Consider the following 19524-nt stretch of genomic DNA (forward strand, 5'->3'; position numbering starts at 1 on the left):
TGATCAGCCCAGAACTACACGCAGACCTGGTCAATGACCTGAAGAGCTGGGACCACAGTCTCAAAGAAAACCATTAGTAACACACTACGCCGTCATGGATTAAAATCCTGCAGCGCACGCAATTTCCCCTGCTCAAGCCAGCGCATGTCCAGGCCCATCTGAAGTTTGCCAATGACCATCTGGATGATCCAGAGGAGGAATGGGAGAAGGTCATGTGGTCTGATGAGACAAAAATAGAGCTTTTTGGTGTAAACTCCAACTCGCCGTGTTTGAGGAAAGAAGAAATGAGTACAACCCCAAACACCAATCCCAACCGTGAAGCATGGAGGTGGAAACATCATTCTTGGGGATCTTTTCTGCAAAGGGACAGGACGACTGCACCGTATTGAGGGGATGGATGGGCCATGTATCGCGAGATCTTGGCCACACAACCTCCTTCCTCAGTAAGAGCAATTGGATGGTCGTGGCTGGGTCTTCCAGCATGACAACGACCCGAAACACACAGCCAGCAACTAAGGAGTGGCTCCGTAAGAAGCATCTCAAGGTCCTGGAGTGGCCTAGCCTGTCTCCAGACCTGAACCCAATAGAAAATCTTTGGAGGGAGCTGAAAGTCCGTATTGCCCAGCGACAGCCCCGAAACCTGAAGGATCTGGAGAAGGTCTGTATGGAGGAGTGGGCCAAAATCCCTGCTACAGTGGTGGCAAACCTGGTCAAGAACTACAGGAAACGTATGATCTCTGTAATTGCAAACAAAGGTTTCTGTACCAAATATTAAGTTCTGCTTTTCTGATGTATCAAATACTTATGTCATGCAATAAAATGCAAATTAATTACTTAAAAATCATACAATGTGATTTTCTTGATTTTTGTTTTAGATTCCGTCTCTCACAGTTGAAGTTCTGGGCTGATCCCTCACCTTCCTCATGATCATAGATGCCCCACGAGGTGAGATCTTGCATGGAGCCCCAGACCGAGGTTGATTGACCGTCATCTTGAACTTCTTCCATTTTCTAATAATTGCGCCAACAGTTGTTGCCTTCTCACCAAGCTGCTTGCCTATTGTCCTGTAGCCCATCCCAGCCTTGTGCAGGTCTACAATTTTATCCCTGATGTCCTTACACAGCCCTCTGGTCTTGGCCATTGTGGAGAGGTTGGAGTCTGTTTGATTGAGTGTGTGGACAGGTGTYATTTATACAGGTAACAAGTTCAAACAGGTGCAGTTAATACAGGTAATGAGTGGMGAACAGGAGGGCTTCTTAAAGAAAAACTAACAGGTCTGTGAGAGYCGGAAATCTTACTGGTTGGTAGGTGATCAAATACTAATTGTCATGCAATAAAATGCAAATTAATTACTTAAAAATCATACAATGTGATTTTCTGGATTTTTGTTTTAGATTCCGTCTCTCACAGTTGAAGTGTACCTATGATAAAAAATTACAGACCTCTACATGCTTTGTAAGTAGGAAAACCTGCAAAATCGGCAGTGTATCAAATACTTGTTCTCCCCACTGTATTTTATATTTTAGATTCTTCAAAGTAGCCACCCTTTGCCTTGATGAAACTCACATCCCCATTTCTCCTTCTCCCAAATCCAGTCAGCTGATGTTCTGAAAGAGCTGCAAAATCTGGACCCCTATAAATCAGCCGGCTAGACAATCTGGACTCTTTCTTTCTAAAACTATCTGCCAAAATTGTTGCAACCCCTATTACTAACCTGTTCAACCTCTCATTCGTGTCGTCTGAGATTCCCAAAGATTGGAAAGCAGCTGCGGTCATCCCCCTCTTCAAAGGGGGGGGGGACACTCTTGACTCAAACTGCTACAGACCTATATCTATCCTACCCTGCCTTTCTAAGATCTTCGAAAGCCAAGTCAACAAACAGATTACCGACCATTTCGAATCCCACCGCACTTCTCCGCTATGCAATCTGGTTTCAGAGCTGGTCATGGGTGCACCTCAGCCACGCTTAAGGTCCTAAAAAATATCTTAACCGCCATCGATAAGAAAAAAATACTGTGCAGCCGTATTCATTGACCTGGCCAAGGCTTTCGACTCTGTTCATACAACTCTCCTCTGTGTTGTTGTATGTAGCAAATTGCTATGCTTTATCTTGGCCAGGTCGCAGTTGCAAATGAGAACTTGTTCTCAACTAGCCTACCTGGTTAAAATAAAGGTGAAGTAAAATAAATAAAAAATAAATAAACATCCTCATCGGCAGACTCGAATAGCCTTGGTTTCTCAAATGATTGCCTCGCCTGGTTCACCAACTACTTCTCTGATAGAATTCAAAGTGTCAAATCGGAGGGCCTGTTGTCCGGGCCTTTGGCAGTCTCTATGGGGGTGCCACAGGGTTCAATTCTTGGCCGACTCTCTTCTCTGTATACATCAATGATGTCGCTCTTGCTGCTGGTGAGTCTCTGATCCACCTCTACGCAGACGACACCATTCTGTATACTTCTGGCCCTTCTTTGGACACTGTTAACAACCCTCAGACGAGCTTCAATGCCATACAACTCTCCTTCCGTGGCCCCCAACTGCTCTTAAATACAAGTAAAACTAAATGCATGCTATTCAACCTATCGCTGCCTGCACCTGCCCGCCCGTCCAGCATCACTACTCTGGACGGTTCTGACTTAGAATATGTGGACAACTACAAATACCTAGATGTCTGGTTAGACTGTAAACTCTCCTTCCAGACTCACATAAAACACCTCCAATCCAAAGTTAAACCTAGAATTGGCTTCCTATTTCGCAACAAAGCATCCTTCACTATGCTGCCAAACATACCCCTCGTAAAATTGACCATCCTATCGATCCTTGACTTCGGCGATGTCATTTACAAAATAGCCTCCAATACACTACTCAATAAATTGGATGCAGTCTATCACAGTGCCATCCGTTTTGTCACCAAAGCCCATATACTACCCACCACTGCGACCTGTACGCTCTAGTTGGCTGGCCCTCGCTTCATACTCGTCGCCAAACCAATGGCTCCAGGTCATCTACAAGACCCTGTTAGGTAAAGTCCCCCCTTATCTCAGCTCGCTGGTCACCATAGCAGCACCCACCTGTAGCACGCGCTCCAGCAGGTATTTCTCTCTGGTCACCCCCAAAACCAATTCCTCCTTTGGCCGCCTCTCCTTCCAGTTCTCTGCTGCCAATGACTGGAACGATCTACAAAAATCTCTGAAACTGGAAACACTTATCTCCCTCACTAGCTTTAAGCACCAGCTGTCAGAGCAGYTCACAGATTACTGCACCTGTACATAGCCCATCTATAATTTAGCCCAAACAACTACCTCTTCCCCTACTGTATTTATTTATTTAGCTCCTTTGTTCCCCTACTGTATTTATTTATTTAGCTCCTTTRCACCCCATTATTTCTATTTCTACTTTGCACATTCTTCCACTGCAAATCTACCATTCCAGTGTTTTACTTGCTATATTGTATTTACTTCGCCACCATGGCCTTTTTTTGCCTTTACCTCCCTTATCTCACCTCATTTGCTCACATTGTATATAGACTTACTTTTCTACTGTATTATTGACTGTATGTTTGTTTTTACTCCATGTATAACTCTGTGTTGTTGTGTGTCAAACTGCTTTGCTTTATCTTGGCCAGGTCGCAATTGTAAATGAGAACTTGTTCTCAACTTGCCTACCTGTTTAAATAAAGGTGAAAAAAAACATATATATATATAGCACTTGTTGGCTGCTTTTTCTTTCCTCTGCGGTCCAACTCATCCCAAACCATATCAATTGGGTTGAGGTTGGGTGATTGTGGAAGCCAGGTCATCTGATGCAGCACTCCATCACTCTCCTTCTTGGTGAAATAGCACTTACACAGCCTGGAGGTGTATTGGGTCATTGTCCTGTTGAAAAACAAATTATACTCCCACTAAGCGCAAACCAGATGGGATGGCGTATCGCTGCAGAATGCTGTGGTAGCCATACTGGTTAAGTGTGCCTTGAATTCTAAATAAATCACAAAGTGTCACCAGCAAAGCACCCCCACACCTCCTCCTCCATACTTCACAGTGGGAGCCACACATGCGGAGAAAATCCGTTCACCATATCTGCGTCTCACAAAGACACAGCGGTTGGAACCAAAAATATCAAATTTGGACTCATCAGACACAAGGACAGTCTAATGTCCATTGCTCGTGTTTCTTGGCCCAAGCAAGTCTCTTMTTMTTATTGGTGTCCTTCAGTAGTGGATTCTTTGCAGAAATTSGACCATGAAGGCCTGATTCACWCAGTCTMCTCTGAACTGTTGATGTTGAGATRTGTCTGTTACTTGAACTCTGTGAAGCATTTATTTGGGCTGCAATTTGAGGTGCAGTTAACTCTAATGAACTTATCCTCTGCAGCAGAGGTAATTCTGGGTCTTCCTTYCCTGTGTCGGTCCTCATGAGAGCAGGTTTAATCATAGCGCTTGATGGTTTTTGTGACTGCACTTGAAGGTAGGTCTTGGGTGGCTACTTTGAAGAATCTCAAATATAAAATATATTTTGAYTTGTTTAATAACACWTTTTTTGGTTACTACATGATTCCATATGTRTTATTTCATAGTTTGTCTTCACTATTATTCTACAATGTAGAAAATAGTAMAATTAAAGAAAAACCCTTGACTGAGTAGGTAAACTTTATATTTGAGATTCTTCAAATAGCTACCCTTTGCCTTGATGACAGCTTTGCACACTCTTGGCATTCTCTCAACCAGCTTCATGAGGTAGTCATCTGGAATGCATTTCACTTAAAAGGTGTGCCTTCTTAAAAGTTAATTTGTGGAATTTCTTTCCTTCTTAATGCGTTTGAGCCAATCAGTTGTGTTGTGACAAGGTAGGGGGTATACAGAAGACAGCCCTATTTGGTAAAAGTCCAAGTCCATATTATGGCAAGAACAGCTCAAATAAGCAAAGTGAAACAACAGTCAGTCATTTCTTTAAGACATGAAGGTCAGTCAATGCTGAAAATTTAAAGACATTTGAAAGTTTCTTCAAGTGCAGTCGCAAAAACCATCACGCGCTATGATGAAACTGGCTCTCAGGACCGCTACAGGAATGGAAGACCCAGAGTTACCTCTGCTGCATAGGATAAGTTCATTAGAGTTACCAGCATCAGAAATTGCAGCCCAAATAAATGCTTTACAGAGTTTAAGTAACAGACACAACATCAACTGTTCAGAGGAGAATCAGGCCTTCATGGTCGAATTGTTGCAAAGAAMCGACTAATAAAGGACACCAATAAGAAGAAGAGAYTTGCTTGGGGCAAGAAACACGAGCAATGGACATTAGACCGGTGGAAATTTGTCATTTGGTCTGATGAGTCCCCMMAAAAWRWTTTGGGTTCCAACCGCCGTATTTTTGTGAGACGCGGTGTGGGTGAACGGATGATCTCCGTATGTGTATTACCCACCGTAAAGCATGGAGGAGGAGGTGTGTTGGTGTGATTGTGCTTCGCTGGTGACACTGTCTGTGATTTATTTAGAATTGAAGGCACACTAGCATGGTTACCACAGTATTTTGCAGCGATAAGCCATCCCATCTGGTTTGAGCGCAGTGGGACCATCATTTGTTTTTCAACAGGACAATGACCCAACACACCTCCAGTCTGTGTAAGAGCTATTTTACCAAGGAGAGTGATGGAGTGCTGCATCAGATGTCGGGGGATTGTGGAGGCCAGGTCCTCAACCAAATTGAGATGGTTTGGGATGAGTCGAACCGCAGAGTGAAGAAAAAGCAGCCAACAAGTGTTCAGCGTATGTGGGAACTCCTTCARGACCGTTGGAAAAGCATTCCAGGTGAAGCTGGTTGAGAGAATGCCAAGAGTGTGCAAAACTGTCATCAAGGTAAAGGGTGGCTATTTGAAGAATCTCAAATATAAACAATATTTTGATTTGTTAAACACTTTTTTGGTTACTACATGATTCCATATGTGTTATTTCATAGTTTTTTYGTCTTCACTATTATTCTACAATGTAGAAAATAGTCAAAATAAAGAAAAACCCTTGAATGAGCAGGTTTTCTAAAACTTTTGATCGGTAGTGTATATGTGAGTGCATGCGTGTGTGTTAGAGAGAGCGAGCCTACATCTGAATCAATCTCCAGATAAGCAGGGCCGATCGATCCACCAGGGCCAATCTACAGTAAAGCATAGTCCCAATGTGCACTAATAGTCCGGCTGACATTAATTGTCATTATAGGGTTGACATAGCCGCTGGCTGGGAGTTAGAGAGCCACATGGAGACTACACTCATCTGTTTACTGGTGACATCACAGCGGCCCTCCACAACCACATATAGTACAGGTCACCATTAAATCAAACCGGTGAGCTCCGCACTGGACGGGTTTATATGAGTAGAATGCTGCCTCTTTAACAAGCCGAGCCCCTTGGATGATGTCATCAGCATTTGGTGTTGTCCCGTTAAAGGGTGAGTATGAGGACCTCTTAGGAAGGAGTAAAAGGAAGTAGAGGGGCTTATGAGTAAGTGTGTGCGAAGAGAGAGAAAGTGTGTGTGTGTGTGTGAATAGAGAGTGGTGGTAGAAGGGACTTCACGGACCACAGATCTGACTTCCTGAGGTACTCTTTGTACTTTAGACCCCCCCCCCTCCCTTTCACTGCGGTCACGTAGGTCGTACTGGGGTATAGATGTAATTATTTTTTTATTTTTTTAAACACTTAAAATTAGCCTCACGGTTGCATTGTTAAATCTTGTTCATTCCCTTAAATTAAAYACCATGACTGTTTTCTCATTAGCTGGGAATGTTGTTTGAAATGTCTGATACAACATACTTTGGTGAAATCGTTATCAACCTGCTGCATACTAGTTAAAAATATACATTTCGGTGTGCAGGGGTGTGCTATTAATATGCTGTTCGGGATGAAAAAGTGCACATAAAAATAACGTTTACAGTTAAATTACCATGGGTTTCCTTTGCATTTTCAACTCTACTAAGGGTYTGTTATGGCCTCCCGAGTGGCGCAGCGGTCTAAGGCACTGCATCGCAGTGTTGCGGGGTCACTACAGCCTGGGGTTCGATCCCATAGTGCGGCGCACAATTGGCCAAGCGTCGTCCGGGTTAGGGGAGGGTTTGGCGGAGGGGGGCTTTACTTGGCTCATCGCACTCTAGTGACTCCTTGTGGCGGGTCGGGCGTCTGCAGGCTGACTTCGGTCGTTAGTTGAACTGTGTTTCCTCCGACACATTGGTGCAGCTGGCTTCTGGGTTAAGCGAGCAGGTGTTAAGAAGTGCGGTTTGCCGGGTCATGTTTCGGAGGACGCAGGCCCGATACATTTTGGGAATAGTCTACATGATGAGAATAGTCTACATTATTATGGACAAAAGAGCAAGATTATTTTTTATTGTCAAACAGCAGCCAAGCATCAATCATGTCAACAGAATAAGACCCTCTATAGGAGCATCAAGCTCATCACCGTGCAAGTTCATCATAACTTATTTCATCTGWRGCCTAATAAACTGCATGCTTTCCCGAGTCGTAGTGGGAGGACCACACAACATATCATCTTGTGACTCCAAGTTTACTTCGATATGATTATTATATCAATATTTGCGCATAAAAGGGTGTCCAGCGGCATTTCTCTCATAATTAACTTAAGACACAAAAATATCCCACCTTGTCTAGTGTATTTTGTTTTGTCAACAAAATAGCTGTTTCCATCAGGACTGTTGTTTTTTTACCCAACGTACTTTACCTCGCATACAAATGTCAGATGGAAACATGGTTTATGGCATTAATCAGAGGAGGCTGGTGGGAGGAACTATAGGAGGACCGGCTCATTGTAATGAATATTCATCATTTGGACAGTTACAATAAAAAAAGTAAACCGCGTGTGTCGTTGATGCTTGAATTTAGACTTGGCTAAACTCCTTTCAAATGGGGAAAGATTGCTTCGGTACCCCACTTTTGTGATTTTCGTTGAAAACGTCACTTTTTGTGTGGACCTATGGTCACAATGGGCTCCCGAGTGGTGCAGCGGTCTAAGGCACTGCATCTCAGTGCAAGAGGCGTCACTACAGTCCCTGGTTCAAATCCAGGCTGTATCACATCCGGACGTGATTGTGCGACACCCTACGGGACTCCCAATTGGACCAGCGTCGTCCGGGTTTGTCTGGGGTAGGCCGTCATTGTCAATAAGAATTTGTTCTTAACTGACTTGCCTAGTTAAATAAAGGTTACATTATTTATTTTTTAAACAATGACTATGTCACAGAGGTAGCTGTAATATYAAACTAATGCCCGCTGTCTGTATTTCATGACCACAGTCATGCTAACCACATCCTATTCCTCAATCGAGGTAAACTAGATGTTGGGTCGAGTGACTTTGATTCACAACAATTTTTTCTCAATAGTCTCAGTGTTCTCTGATAATTCTTCAGGCATCTACTCTTCCCTCCTCCCTCTCAGGCTGTGGCTGCTGTGGACTTGGGACCTTGGCTTACTGTATTATCTCCAAAGCAACTTATAATATTCTCACATGATCAGCAGCTCTAATGTGCACCAATTACTTCTCTGGAATCCAATGTACCACCGGACAATTAGAAAATGCAATATATCAATGTGATAGATACAGTACATCATATGGTCACACACACAACTCAGCAGTTTGAAACCACATCCTCATTCAATGACAATATGACCTCTCCCAGTCCCATTGGCACAGGACTAGTTGGTTGCTGCACTCAATAAAGTATTCTATTTAATTCCTCCCCTAGTGGTTGGATGGTTAAACCACATTCCCCACTCAAAAGGCCATTCTCACTTTACCTCACAGGATGAAGTCTTTCCTGAACCATTTGAGCAAAACCTCTCCAACAACCGCCCACCTCCCTCCTCCCCACTCCTATTCCCCTTCCCTTTTGAGAGAGTGGGGCTTCTCCCAAATGAACAATGCCCACACCTTGAACAGAGCCACTGATTTGAGGGGCCATTGTGTGGTGAGAGCAGCGTTTGCCCCACAAGTGTCTAGTCTCTGTTATCATGGAGCTCCACGGTCTGTGTGGAACTTTATGGCTTGTTATCCTACAGCCCCCCAATCTCCTGATGAGGATTGCTGAATGACTACTCTACACTGACTCTCCAATGTAGCCTCATTTGCACCAAGAGAAGGGGAGGGAGAGAGGGAGGAAGAGATAGAGAGGGGAACCTAACAATGCACATGGAGGGTTGGTTGGCAAACACAGCTGGGCCAGCCACAGTAGAGGGGTGATAATGAGCCATAACTGTGAGGGGCTGGTGTTTGGTGTCCCCCGTAAACCCTGGCAAACTATGTTCATGAACCCCCCCACGCACGCACGCACGCACGCACGCACGCACGCACACACACACAATTGTAGACTCTGTAACTGATATGCTTGCAATACATGCATCAGTGCTTACCTCAACAACCTGCCTTGTATCCAACCTGAAGTTGAAGTCTCCGAAGACAAAATATGGCACCTTTTCAAACCTCTGGTCAGTGATCCTGAAAAACATGAAAACAATTTGTCATCAACAGTAAATTGCTTCAAGTGGAGTAGGCCTATACTGTTGATGGGCCTCTCAGGTGGGCCTTGGTGGTTGGTTGCCTTAGGGCATGTCATTTCATTTATGAGGTGCACAGCACCACCTGGTGGCACAAACACATTGGTCAGAAGTGTTTCACCCCTGTGGAGAATAATATTCAACATGACAAAATCCCAAACAGAATTGTAAAGCAGTTAACATGAATTGGTTTGAGTAAAAATCGGGGCCTTTCAGATATTGTTCATCTCGAGTATAAAGTGAAATTAGCTGTGAAAGTTTCAAATGATGTTCTAGTAATGTGACTGAGCTGACTTGAGCATGCTGTTAAAAAAATAGTGTATGAGCAAATTAGACTGAGTCTGTGTGGACAGTATGATCTCCATTCTACGGGAAGCTGCTATACTTCGCATGGAATGTAAGCAGTCATGAACTCTGTCCCAATATCCACACTTGAATACTACCTAGTATGCGTTGACCATCTAGCCATGGAATAAAAGGTGAAATAAATATAGGGACATGATCATTGAACAGCAACACGGAGAGAAATCCTGTAACCCACAGTATCAAATCCAATCCAATATATAGAACTGTGTGAGGTAGGGAGGATTCATGGAGTCCAGATACYAGGTTCATGGAACGCTTCCAGATCTACAGCAGCACTGGCATCCGAGCGCATTTAAAACGCACCTAAGCGACGTATAATTAACTTCCTATACCTAATCATTGACTTAAAAAGAGGCTCCCTCTTACAGGGGAGAGATAAGAAATTAAGACGACAGAGTTAGCGCTGCTAGCCTACTTGCGTAATTAATGATTCAGAACGCTAGTGCCTTGCTAATCGGGGGGGGGGGGGGATAAATCGCCGGGCGGAGGGCGGACTCTCTCCCGGCCCCCTGATAACAATATATTTATGAGGCCATAAAAAGAGAAGGCACTCTGTGGTGGGTCCATTCCTGGACCTGTGTCGTAAAGCATCACCACAGCCCAGCCAGTGTTTCTCTAAGGAGGAGGGGGTTGCTTGTTGTGGGGAGACTGGCGGACACCTGCACCTCAGACAACCAGTCATGGGTGCTCGGGGTGGGGGAAGGGATGGGGGTAACACACAGACTGGGTGATGTCATCACTGACCTTCCCCAGCCATGGGGACTGGAAGAGCACTCTATTCAAATACAAGGACAGTTCACACTTGCTGTAGCCTAGCGGCAGGTAGCCTAGTGGTTAAGAGTGTTGGGCCAGCAACCGAAAAGGTCGCTGGTTCAAATCCCAGAGCAGACTAGGTGAAAAATCTGCCAATGTGTCCTTGAGCAAGGCACTTAACCCTAATTGCTGATGTAAGTCACTCTGGATGAGAGCACCTGCTAAATGACTCCAATGTAAATGTGCAAGTGGCCAATGGAACGGCCACTTCAACACATTCCACGACTCACAGTGTCCCGGGGTTAAATGGACCAAGTTCTCTGTAAAAATAAATATAGGCCTAATAAAAGTAAAAGGTTATAGTGACGATTAGGATGAGAATAGTACTCAAATAATGGTATTGCCTTTCAAATAATTATATTATATGTGTATGCTCAGCATGTAACTCGTACAACGGAGACTTGCCGACATGAAACATTATGAACATTTGTAGACAGACAGCTTTAAGGTGGCTTTATTCTTAAAAAAGAAATGAGCTCACTCCAAAAAAGTGAATGGAGTACATTTGCATAGAGGAGAGATAGGGAGAACAGAGAGAGGGGAGAATGAGAGTGAAGAGAGGAGGGGACGGGGAATAAAATAGAGGAGAGAGCGAGTGTGGAGGGAGAGAGCAGAGAGAGAGCGAGGAGAGGCGAAAGGGACAAGAGAGAAAACAAAGGGACGATTCAGACCATGCCACTCTCCCCGGAGAGCGTGTGCGTTTCCCCAGGGTCCAGTGCTGGGGCGAGCCTGTTCCAAGCTTCATCCCTCTAATAGCCATGTCTAATTCCGTAGCCCTGGATGTTCTGTCTGTAGGGCTAAGGTATCAGCCGCAGGTCAGAAGGTAACGCTCTGTTTACATTGTCATTTCCTAAAGCACTTGTGGTGACCCGCTGGTGTGAAAGTTGACTTTTGCTTGGCCTTTATGGCGTCCCTAAGAATTGACATTAGCCACAGCGGACTGGGTGTGAATGGGGCTGTGGTGGGGGGTCCTGAGGGCCCCCTGCAGGCCCCCCAGCGAGGGCCCCATTAGTCGCGTCATCACAGTTCATTCAAGCAAACTGTAACAGTGTCAGCGATATTTCCACACAAAGACGCACTTCTTTACACAGTCTATAAACATGCTTCCCCCYGGCCAATTCATCGCACGGTGACACCYCTGAWARAGGCTCTTYACAGGGGCCGTTCTCACTGAGGGGGGGGGGGGCTATCAGTCAGGCCTTCCTGGTGCCACACAAAGACAGGGTCAGCCGCTAATTTATAACATGGTCCTTAACTCTGCTCCCAGGCCCCCTACCGGAGCCGCACAAAGCACAGGGAGCACATTCCTGACACATTCACAGCTCACACACACATAAATGGCTTAGGGCTTATTCAGACTGAAGAGAGTTGCAGTAGAAGCACCGCGACGAGATTTCAACTGASATAATATGTACATAAACTTTTCAGTTTACATTAGCAACGGACTGTCATGTGCCGAGAGAGAATTTGTGGGTTTGGCAACAGACATGCTTGCACTGCAGCTTAAATATCCCAGTCACGTTAGCCTATAGTACATCCACTAGCCAGTAATCGTGCTTACAAAAAACTGTTCAACTATGCAAGGACCTTTTCGTCTTAACCATATTACACTCTTGCACTATTCAACAATTCACAATCGTGTGCAGACAATTAAAGGGTTTATTTTCTCTTCCGTACACTCATTGCCTTTTTAGCTTCAAGACAAAAGCAGTTACTGCTAGCTAACGCTAACACGCCTTCATCAAGTAACGTTACGTTAGCCTATCAAAAATGAATGATTCATTCAAATTCAACTCAGCGGCACACTACAAAAGCCAATGCAGAGTCATCCATTGGGAGTGTGATTTTGAGAATTTTGGAGAATGTCAACATTGTGAAGAATGTGCTTCTTGACGTCTGGCTCAATGGGCTAGGGGAGGAACCCTGATGTGACCTGTGACACCCAGGGTTGGCCACCCGCTACCAGCGCCCATCCCACCCAGAAACCCTTCTCCCACCCTACCCAGCTCTCCCAGTTGAGTCATGCCAAAAGGGTGCTTGTGGGGTGTCACGGTCACACAGAGGTTAGAGGATAAACCAAMCCAACAACGTCAAACCCAATGACTGGTCAAATCCCACAGCATTTCAAATAGGGACGCAAACAAACCCAGGGAGGAAGGATGTCAGCCACTGGATCTGGTGGTGTTGGGTGGACTGGTATAGGTGGCGATACAAGCCTGTCCAACCTCTTCTCAGCAGTAACTCCCATCTGCCAAATCCAACATGCATGGGAGCCACATCTTACAGCCYGTGAACCTATCATATCGACTCATTTCGGCAGATCTCTATTCCGCAGATACATAACTAGGTAAAAATGGTTGTTGACAATATACAGTACAATATACTCATTTACGGTTCTTCAATCCCCATGGCTGCAGAGCTAATAGTGAATGGTGGCTACTTGCTAATGAACTGATTCTATACAGTAGAGACTGACTGGGGGGGATTAACCCCCTGCTGCCCCCAGGCCTCCCAGGGTGAGGAGGCAGTTCACAGTCACACACTGACACCCCTCTCCACACCACTACCCCCATGAAGGGCTATACTGTATTTGGTCCCTAGCTGAGCTAGCACTGTCCACTAGCCCCTAAACACAACTATCCACCTAAAGACAATGCTCTCCTTCAGTCTCTAATGAATTGTGTTGCAAAATTCCAGGAACCTTCAATCAATTCCGTAGATTTGCAGAAATCCCGGTGAGAGGAAAATTCTGGCTCCTGCTTATTCCCTCCATATTTAGGTAATCCGCTAACTGGGATTTGGGAAAAATGTATTGAAAGTTCCTGAAATGTTTCAACCCTACTACTGAATGACATAAGGCAGCAACCACAGTATTYCCTGTGCCACACAAACACACAGGTCATAGCAAGTGCTTGCATGCAAACCCAAATAAGCATAAGCACACACATTGAGTCAATCAGATGCTCTTAAAAAAAAAAAAAAAAAACGATTCTACTATCACATTATTCACCACACCTCCACTAAAACACTAATTTATCCATTTTGTATAAACACGTACGCGCACCACACTACTACTACCCTGTCTAATCAATTTATCCGGCTTTTATTGAGGATCTCTCTGCAATTATTCAGTCCTTCTTCCAGCTGAACATGTCTATTGCCTGGAAACAGGCTCTCCTTTCTCTTCTCTTTCASCCTGTTGTTCTGGGAAAAGCCTTAAAGGAAACATTTAGATTGGAGGGCTCTTTGCGATGCTCTGACAGTTGACTGATGACCGTCCATAAAATCACAAAGAATTGCTGTATGGTGGCCAGTACGGCCCACTGCTTCCCCCTGGGAAACTAATTGCCCTGAATTGTTAACGGCAACATCATTTTTTTGCCAATCATTGCTTTTCAATGCCTCGAAAATGAGCATGAAACGAGCCTTTTCAGTGAACAAAACAGTTAAATGTCTCCAATGTTGATCAAATTMACTTCAGCTGTGTGACAATGGACTATATTTGTGTGAAAATAATGGCGGGGGACAAAGGGGGTCTTTATACCAAGATTTCACGGTTGTAATGTAAAACTGTTCTCTCCTGAACCGGACCAGCCACTCAAAGGGAGAGAATAAAAAGGAACACAACTCCAATAAACAAAAGATTTTTAGCTAAAGAAAAAAAWWRTGTTGATTTTATCTCATAGCTATCATTTCACATGGTTCTTGGCAGCCTGCTGTCCCATCCTCTTGCCAGAGCCCTGAATTACGAATTAGCACAGACTCGGTGTCCTCCTTACATCACCAGTCCTTGGCGAAACTAAGCAAATTAGAGGGCATTTTACTAGATACAGAGTCATATATATCAATGATATCAGGAAGCAATGATATCTACAGATAAAATGCTGTGTTTTTTTTCAAAAACACAATTCCCAAACCAATTTCAGGATCATATATCAAATGGATATTTCCGATATTAAGAACATAGCATTATTTTGTGATATTCCCGCGCTCCACGAAAACAAATGTCTTATGTAATGAAGCAATGATGCCAAGCGTCAAGGGAAATATTAATATGAAGGGTTAATAACTTTAGATGCCGTTTGAGGCTCATATCTCAGTTTTCAAAGGGGAAGGCATAGGGGTATAAAAACAGGCAAGGAGGGTATACATTTCAAACAGGACTTTCCCTTCTCTCATGAAGCTGCCGGCCACACATCAGCCAGAGACCGGAGAAGTGCTTTTTTGATGTGACTCAATGGAGAGGTTTGGCTGGCTAAACGCTGTTCCTTCTCAGCATTGTTCCCCGGAGGCCTTGAAGCGCTTTGGAAATAAACACTGCTTAGCAGTTAAAAGGGCCACAGAGGAAGGGGCTTATCAGATGTGTTCTCAAAGGGCCGTAAGCTGCATTATTAGCCAGGGCGCTAGATAAGGGAAGGGGCTGAGGTTGGGCCCAGCCACGGAGCTCGCTCCCTAGACTGTCTCGCTGACCAGGCTCCTGCACCAGCAGCCCCTCTGGATCTCAGCTGGTGGTGTCCACTTCCCCTCCTTACCCCCTCCCCACAATGAGAGATTAGAGCTCAGAAAGAGAGAGAAGGGGGAGAGAGGAGGCTTTGGCTATAGATATTCACCCTCTCCCTTTTCCTGCTCTCTTTCTGGGGTAGGAGTCAGAGTTAGGACAATGGCCAAAATGACGGTTCCCAACCGGCCGCTGAATGGGAACACTGTTGGAGGTGGCACTTCATTCAAAGCCGGCCTGGGCACATTGTCCTCCCCGATCGGCCGAGGAGAATGGAGTTCGCTGGTGGCTGCCAAAAGGTTAGCAGCTCCTAATGAAAGGAGCAGCCCATTATGCACTGCCCCTAACAGAGCCCAGGGTCTTTTGTGTGCCCCCCCCCCCCCCAGCCCAGCCAGCTTTTTTACTCTCAGGCAGGCCGGATCTGTGCCCAAGTGTTTCCCCAAAGTGAGCGATTGAGGCGCGATGCCCCCCTTCACCCCCTGCATGGGATACCAGCCTAGTCGGATACATAGGCCTACACCTCTCAAACTCCTTAGGTTACTCCTCCCGAAAAAGGGCAAAAATCCCCTGCCATTGTCACCTTTTAATGACATGTCCCAGGAATTAACAGTGAAGGATACCTTCTGCGCACAGGGGGACTTAGAGGGGAGCGTGGAAACTGCCACTCACCAGCCCAGTGCTATTCACTCTCCACCAGAAAATGCGCCATTTAGCCRTATTTACGAGGCGACTTTTACAAATAAATCAACTTCAAGAAGATGACGAAAGCGTAGACAAAAYGGTCAAAACCCTCAATGTAAGCAACAAGTCACTTCATTATGCCCATAAATCCAGGTAAATTATGGTTCATATTTTTATTTATTTTTTAAAAGCTAACCATTTTCCCAAAACACCCCCCACTTCCCTGTCCATTAAACGCAAAGCATTCTTTCATCAAAACGAAAGCATGAAGGAGGGGGAAAATATTATCTTGGAAATACATAAAACACTACATAAAACTCTAATTCACGAGGTGTCAAAACCCTTGATAATACATGGCAGCCATATGCATGCAGTTATTCAAAGTGGAAGGAGATGAAAGACGCTGTGCATTCAGACTCCATTTCAAATGGKGGGGGGGGGGGGGTCACGTAATGCAGGGCTGCCACGTAGCTTTTATTTGGTGTTAGAATGACCAGGTAAAGAGCAAAGGGACACTAGAACACTACATCCTCCCTCTCCACTGAAAAAGGATGTCACATAAATCACAGTAGCGGGAACGGCTCTCATGTTTTCTTAGTGGGGTCATTGGGTGCAGGGTGAAGGATTCTCTGCTGGTAGAGAGGTGAGCGTGTTGCTCGGGGTCGAATGGAAAGGAGGGACGGAGAGGACGGTGGGAGGCGATACGGAGAGAATGGTGAACGCAGAGATGGAGAGGATACTGAGAGGAAAGATGGAGAGAATAGATGGAGAGAATAGAGGGAGATGAGATATGGAAAGAGTAGTGGGTGGAGAGATGGAAATAACGGTGAGAGGCTAGATGGAGAAGGGACAGAGAAAATAGTTGCAGAGATGAGATTAGGAGGAGCGTGCCAGTCACCTATCTAAGACGAAGCCCAGGGCCTTCTGTCTCGTCCCGGAGTAGACTGAGGGGCTCTTCTCCCAGGCCAGTATGTTGGAGGCATCGTGGAACAGGTGGATGTTGACCAGGTCAAAAGCACTGGGAGGGGACAGAGAGAGACTTATGTTAGTTGGACACCAGGTAATTTCAGTTTGAGACCCCTGAACTACATGACTGACCTCTTGGCCTGTGGACCACTGGTATGGTTGTGTGAATGGAGCAGTGAGATGAATTTGTCCCGCTGCACCACAGGCAGACTGACATGTCCACTTTCCTCCTGGTAGTGCTACTGTTGCTAAGCCCGTCTCATTGATCTACTATATCAATCTATGTAATTGTTTTCTCAGGACGTCTCACCTCAAGACGCTTATGCTGTTGACAAACTTCTAAATAAATACGCAAAATGTCCCCCTCACCCTTGTCCCTCTCGGTCATCCTTGGTCCCTCTCTCTCTCTCTCTCTCTCTGTCTCTTCCTCCAAGTGCCTGTCTCGAGTCATGCCTGCCTCATTTAGAATGTTACCGTTTCAGCCCTTTTGTTCTCATGTCATCCTTCTATTAGATTACGACCCCCCCCCCCCCACCCGCCATCCCTCCCTCCCCAAACGTTTCTATTCATCTCGCACAGGTTCAATTGTATGTAATGTTTTCTGTCATCTGTCATATGCAACTGCTGACTAACGCGATTATGCCTAATCCAATCCTGGTCCGTTCCTAGCTCGCTGTCGGTTGGGAGAGGGAGCGAAGTAAAGTCTCTCTCTCTAGGGAAGACTGACTCTACCTCTCCTCTGTCTATGAAGAACGGACCTGCAAAGCCCCATGGGATATACCCTATGGATAGAGGGGTAAAGCCAAAGTGACAGGTACTGCGAGTGATACTGCTAGGCTTTACAGGTAGTCACAGCTGGACGTGACRCTGAAATGCACCTGGATGAAAAGCTGATATTCAATTTGATCCTAAGTGTAGCGTGAGATGTAGCATTAGATGTGCTAGAAACTCACCAGTCAGCCAGAGCCCATCGAGTCCTGATAAAGCCTTTTCTGGACCACTTGCACTGCAACATAGGGAGGATACACATGCAGACTGAACGTTAGCATTGATAGCATGGAATTGAAACTTACAACACCAACAATCTCAACTGGCATACATAGCCAGTGTGGGCTATAACAACGCAAAGACAAACTCTCTTCTGAGAGTTTTTCCATTTCAGTATGATTCTAATCATTACTATACAGCATATCAATTTTCCCTGTATTTACATACTTGTCTAACCTGAGCCTCATAATATATAACATAAGCCATTTAGCAGACACTTTGATCCTAAGCGACTTAGTCGTGCGTGCATACATCGTTTATGTATGGGTGGTCACGGGAATTCAGCCCACTATACCGTGGTTGCAAGCACCATGCTCTACCAACTAAGCTACAAGAGGACCAGCACTGTTATGACAATGGGAAAACAGTATCACTTCCAAAGTGTTCTAGTGGCCTGACCTAAAGCCACCTGGTCAACCTCCTATAGCCTCACCCCATAGTGCTACTAACTGAGTGAATTACCCGGTCAGGAGTCCCAGCTCTCACACAGCATATGATTTACCACGAAGCTCGTTATTGAACGAGAGAAAAATTGACGCTGCAACCGTCCTAATTTTGAACGCATAAATAAATACATTTTCCAGGGGCTTTCTGAGCGTCCTAATGGGGAGTTAACCGTGGTGATGAATAAACTAATTATGGCCCAGGTCACATAATTACAAATTGACTCATTTTATTTAAAAACTTAGATGCAAATTTAAAGGCCTGAGAGGTATTTGATTGCATCTCACATCCTTCAATCTGCATTAGTACAAGATTAACTGTATCAAATTGAATTACATTAGCATACTTGAATTAATCTATACCGCCTGGCAGAATGTATGGGCCCAATTATACCCCACTGTCCAATATTGTGTGTGCGTGCGCGCATATGTGTGTTTGAGGTAAATCGAAATCGTTTTTCCATGAACGGATTGCACTCAAATATTTTTGTGATCATTTTAAAAGACAAATAATATAACGAATAGTTTACACGATGTTGTCGTCGAAAATAAAATACATGAGGAAGTACTTCTACCTTCAACAAAACAAACACAGATGTTTCAAGGATATTGATTCAGTAATCACATTGTKACATTTAGGTGGTAAGAAGAGGTTTTTATGCATCATATATTAACCCAACTTCCTGAGGGAGATTCATGTTTACTGAATATATGTGACGTGTGATATATGTGACAACATTGTAATGACTTAAATAAAGAGAGGATGAGGAAGAGGAGGAATAGGAGGAAGGGGAGGGGAGTGAGGAGGCGAGGAGAGGGTGGGCTCCAAACCTGCACTCTTAACGCAGTGCGAAATACATTTMATCTAAAATGTAATTTAAAGAGCCATTAACTACAATCATAACATTTAAATCCATCACTTCCTGTCGTGCAACCTCAGATTGCCCCGTTTCCTCCTCCTATGACTGATTGACCCTTGTCACCTTGTTTGGCTATGGCACCACGCACACACGCACACACACACACACACACGCCCCACGTCACGCTGCACGCATACCCCTCCATTCATCAACACACAGTGTTGTCACAAGGGCCTGGGAAATTCACAGACAGAGTGACAACCAACTGCCATGTACCCAATCAAATACAAGAGTGTAATGTCTGCCT

The 19524-nt window shown here is 44.9% G+C and overlaps 1 protein-coding gene across 2 annotated transcripts in view; it reads right to left on the reverse strand.

Moving 5' to 3' along the window:
- The window catches only part of LOC111977840 (inositol polyphosphate-5-phosphatase A), a 197877-nt gene that overhangs the window by 51504 nt on the left and 126849 nt on the right, over positions 1–19524 (reverse strand). For both annotated transcript variants that reach the window (XM_024007560.2, XM_024007561.2), the window contains exons 7-9: positions 17821–17873; positions 16800–16919; positions 9400–9484 (exon numbers count right to left, since the gene is read on the reverse strand). In XM_024007560.2, coding sequence (XP_023863328.1) covers positions 9400–9484; positions 16800–16919; positions 17821–17873 — 258 coding nt within the window. The remainder of the gene's footprint in view (positions 1–9399; positions 9485–16799; positions 16920–17820; positions 17874–19524) is intronic.

Source organism: Salvelinus sp. IW2-2015, linkage group LG18 (assembly GCF_002910315.2).
Source record: "Salvelinus sp. IW2-2015 linkage group LG18, ASM291031v2, whole genome shotgun sequence".
Taxonomy (NCBI): Eukaryota; Metazoa; Chordata; class Actinopteri; order Salmoniformes; family Salmonidae; genus Salvelinus; species Salvelinus sp. IW2-2015.